Source organism: Corvus brachyrhynchos, unplaced genomic scaffold, assembly GCF_000691975.1.
Source record: "Corvus brachyrhynchos isolate BGI_N302 unplaced genomic scaffold, ASM69197v1 scaffold19, whole genome shotgun sequence".
Lineage (NCBI taxonomy): Eukaryota > Metazoa > Chordata > Aves > Passeriformes > Corvidae > Corvus > Corvus brachyrhynchos.
Genome location: NW_008246061.1, coordinates 1,623,822 through 1,627,082, shown reverse-complemented (window position 1 = coordinate 1,627,082; position 3,261 = coordinate 1,623,822). Strand labels below are relative to the sequence as shown.

General features: G+C 53.9%; 1 protein-coding gene across 1 annotated transcript in view; it reads left to right on the top strand.

Annotated features, from left to right (window-relative positions):
• The window catches only part of FBXO21 (F-box protein 21), a 17,679-nt gene extending 14,731 nt beyond the window's left edge, over positions 1-2,948 (top strand). Inside the window, exon 11 of the mRNA XM_017746523.1 lies at positions 1,278-2,948. Coding sequence (XP_017602012.1) covers positions 1,278-1,456 — 179 coding nt within the window. The 3' untranslated portion in view covers positions 1,457-2,948. The remainder of the gene's footprint in view (positions 1-1,277) is intronic.
• Positions 2,949-3,261: the final 313 nt, after the last annotated feature.

Sequence of the window (3,261 nt, the reverse complement as noted above, 5' to 3'; positions counted from 1 at the left end):
CATCCCAGCAGCTCCATTCCATCCCAGCAGCTCCATCCCAGCAGCTCCATCCCTGCAGCTCCATCCCTGCAGCTCCATCCCTGCAGCTCCATCCCTGCAGTTCCCTGAGCACAGCTCCCAGCTCAGCCATGCTGCTGCAGAGCACTCAGCAGTGCAAATTGTTTTCCGCAGTGGTGCAGTATCCAAAAAGGTCCTTTGCAAGCCTCCAGGACTGCAGCAGGCTGCTGAGGGATGGAAAGCTCTGGTGCTGCTGGCTGCACACCCTGACGTGCAGCAGCTTCAAAGAGCCTGCATGGATTAACAGGAATCCTCTGCTCCCTGTAATGAACTGGATTTCAGAGACAGATTGTTCCTGAATGACATTCTCTGCATCCCAACTTGTTCCTGCCCTGCCCAAAGTCAGCCTTTGATGCTGATGCAGCTTTTTTTTTTTCCTAGCTAATACTACCTGTTTTATCTGGCACTGCTGGAAAAAAAATGACATCATTTGGGGAGTGCTGCAGGGCTCCTGCCTGTGGGATTGACTCCCAGTCCCTGCTCTGCGCCGACACTGCGGAGCAGAGCAGCCCTTGGCCAGGGTCACCTTTGGGGTTCAGTGTTTGGGGGTCACCTTTGGGGTTTAGTGGAGTTTAACCCTTGTGCCTAATCAGGTTATCTTGTAGGACAAAGGGGGAAAGAAGCTGCTGTGGGAAGGAATCAACGTGTCCTTCCTAGGGACTTGCACTTGACTTGGGGAAGTTTGGACTTGGGGAAGTTTATTTTGCTGGAGGCAGGGCTGAAGACCAGGCTGGGCCTTGGCATGGTGGTGAAAGCACAGGCTGAGGGAGGAAGCTCTTGGCTCCTCTGCCAGGACAGCCTTGTGCAGGTGGGCTCACCTTGGGGCATTTGAGGGGAATCTCTCCTAAAACTGGTCCCCCAAGGGCTGTGAGGGATCAGAGGAGCAGAGCTCAGTGCAGCAGCTTCTCCCTGTGCTCCCAACCGAGTCCTGGGAGTAGCAGAGTGGGAGCAGCATCCTGCTCCTCCAGCCTAAAGCCAGGCAATCTCAGGCATAAAACACTTCCCACATCCCTGGTAAGTGGGGTCATCAGGAGATGAGGCTCTATGTGAGCACTCACACTGACTTGCTCTGCACATTTTCCTGGATTTGGGTTTTTTTCTTTAAAGCACCAGGAACTGGTGTTTCTAGAGACAGAAACAAGGCCTGGGAGAGGCCCAGGATTGGCTGCCTTGCAGCAGCTGTTCCTGTGGTGGTAACTGATTCCTTCCTTCCCTCACAGAGAACCTGGAGCACAACTCTGAGCCTCGGGAGATCCCTCACCCCGACATCGGCCGCTATTTCTCCGAGTTCACCGGCCTTCACTACCTGGCAAATACCGAGCTGGAAATTCGGTACCCGGAGGATTTGGAGCTCACTCGAGCCACGGTGCAGAAAATTTACAGTTCAGGCAAGGAGTGAGTGCCAAAGGCAGCCTGGGGACAGAAGCAGCTGGAGTGTAGCTTTACCCTCTTTGCAGAACTTGCGTGGGAAGCAAGTTTGGTGACAATCCTTTGGCTTAATGCATTGAAAACTGCATTGAACTTGGAAAGTGGTGCTACAGCATCTTCCCGTTGTCTGCCTGCCCAGCCTGGCCCAAAGGCACAGGGACACTTTGGTACTTGAGGCCCAGCAGGAGGTTCTTGCAGGGACAGCCATGCCAGGAGTGTTGTCCTTCGGAAGGATCCGCACGTTCTGCTCGTTCTGTGGTGGCCTTAGAAGGTCAGCACAGCGAGATCCTGGTGTGGAATATGGAGGACCCCCCTCTGACAGGAAGTTGCTTGTCCTTGCAGTATGTTGGGATTCTTGTTTGGCTGTGTCTGTCTGGTTTGGTTTGAGTGTCTATCCCATGCAGGCGATAGTTTTTGAAGTCTCTCGCGTTTCACTGTTGTCTTCTCCGGTCTGAATTTCTGGGTCAGGTATTGCTTCACTTCTGTAGTCTGATTGGTCCTACCTAGAGCTACTGTCCCAGTCCTAAATATCCTTCTGGGCCTGGCAATATCCTTATGGGCCTGGGAGAGAGTTCCAGCCGCAAAACCAGCAGCAGTGAGGCTCGTGGTGACCCTGAGGGCCAGGTGGCCGCTTGGCCGATGGCAGAGACTCCGAAAGCAGAAGAGGAGCTCCTGGCCCTTTGTGTGCCACACCTTCTTAACACCCCCAGCCCGTGTTCTGACCTTGCTTTCCTGTCTGTCCATCGTGTGTGTCCAGGGTGGGATCCGTGGCACAGCTGTGAGTGTTCCCAGGAGGATTTGGACCCTCAAGGGAATGTGTGGTGGGACCTCGAGGGCAGCGCTGGAATGACTCCGATGGACGCGGAGCTGCCGCTCGCTGCCATCTCCAAGTTTTTTCTCCAGTAGGTATTTATGCAATAGAGGGGAATGATGACTGGAGCCTGGCCATCCCTGGAGTCAGCCAAACCATTATGGAAGCAAGATGTTAATTCCTGCAGCTTGAGGCCTTCTTCCTTCTTGCCAAAAGAAAACGGGATTCTGAGGGAACGCAGACTCGGCTGCCTGCGAGGAAGGAGCTTTAGCAGCTCGAAGCACATGAATTTTTAACCTTGACTTAAAGGCCCCGACAGAACCACTGCAGAAGAGGTTTTCCTCTGGGCTCAGGGGCTGTGGGGTGCAGAGTGACACGGTGTTTGTGCATATCTTTGTGGTTTCTGAAGCAATGTGTGTAGAGTAGCTGCAGCTCGTGTCTCCTGTCACTGTCCACTTGCAACACGGTAATTCTTCTCTCCGAGCTGACAATTAGGGCCCTGTAGAGGTAGGTGGATGCTCTTTAGTCTCTTATGCACTACAGGTATCTCCACATGGAATCACAGCCCTCCTCTCCAGCAATGCCTGCCCTGCATGTCACCTCCTGCAACCCTGAGCACTGGTTTGCTGTGGAAATAAATGCTGCGAGCCCAGCGCTGTGGTGGTGGTGGTCTGCAGGGGTCTGGGGGCTCCAGGAGGAGCAGCCTGTGGGGAGAGTGTGAGCAGTGCTGAGGGGCTCTGCTCCAAGCAGAGCTGTGTCTTTAAATAGAGTCACAACCCCAGCATGGTTTGGGCTGGAAGGGACCTTGAAGCTCCTCTTGTTCCATGGACAGGGACACCTCCCGCTGTCCCAGGTCTGCACTGACATGAACTTGGAGTGAGGGAGGAATTGCCATTGTGAATCAGGGTAGGGAATCCTCAGGCAAAAACCTGAAAATCCATCTCTTGTTCTTGAGGGTTGGAGTA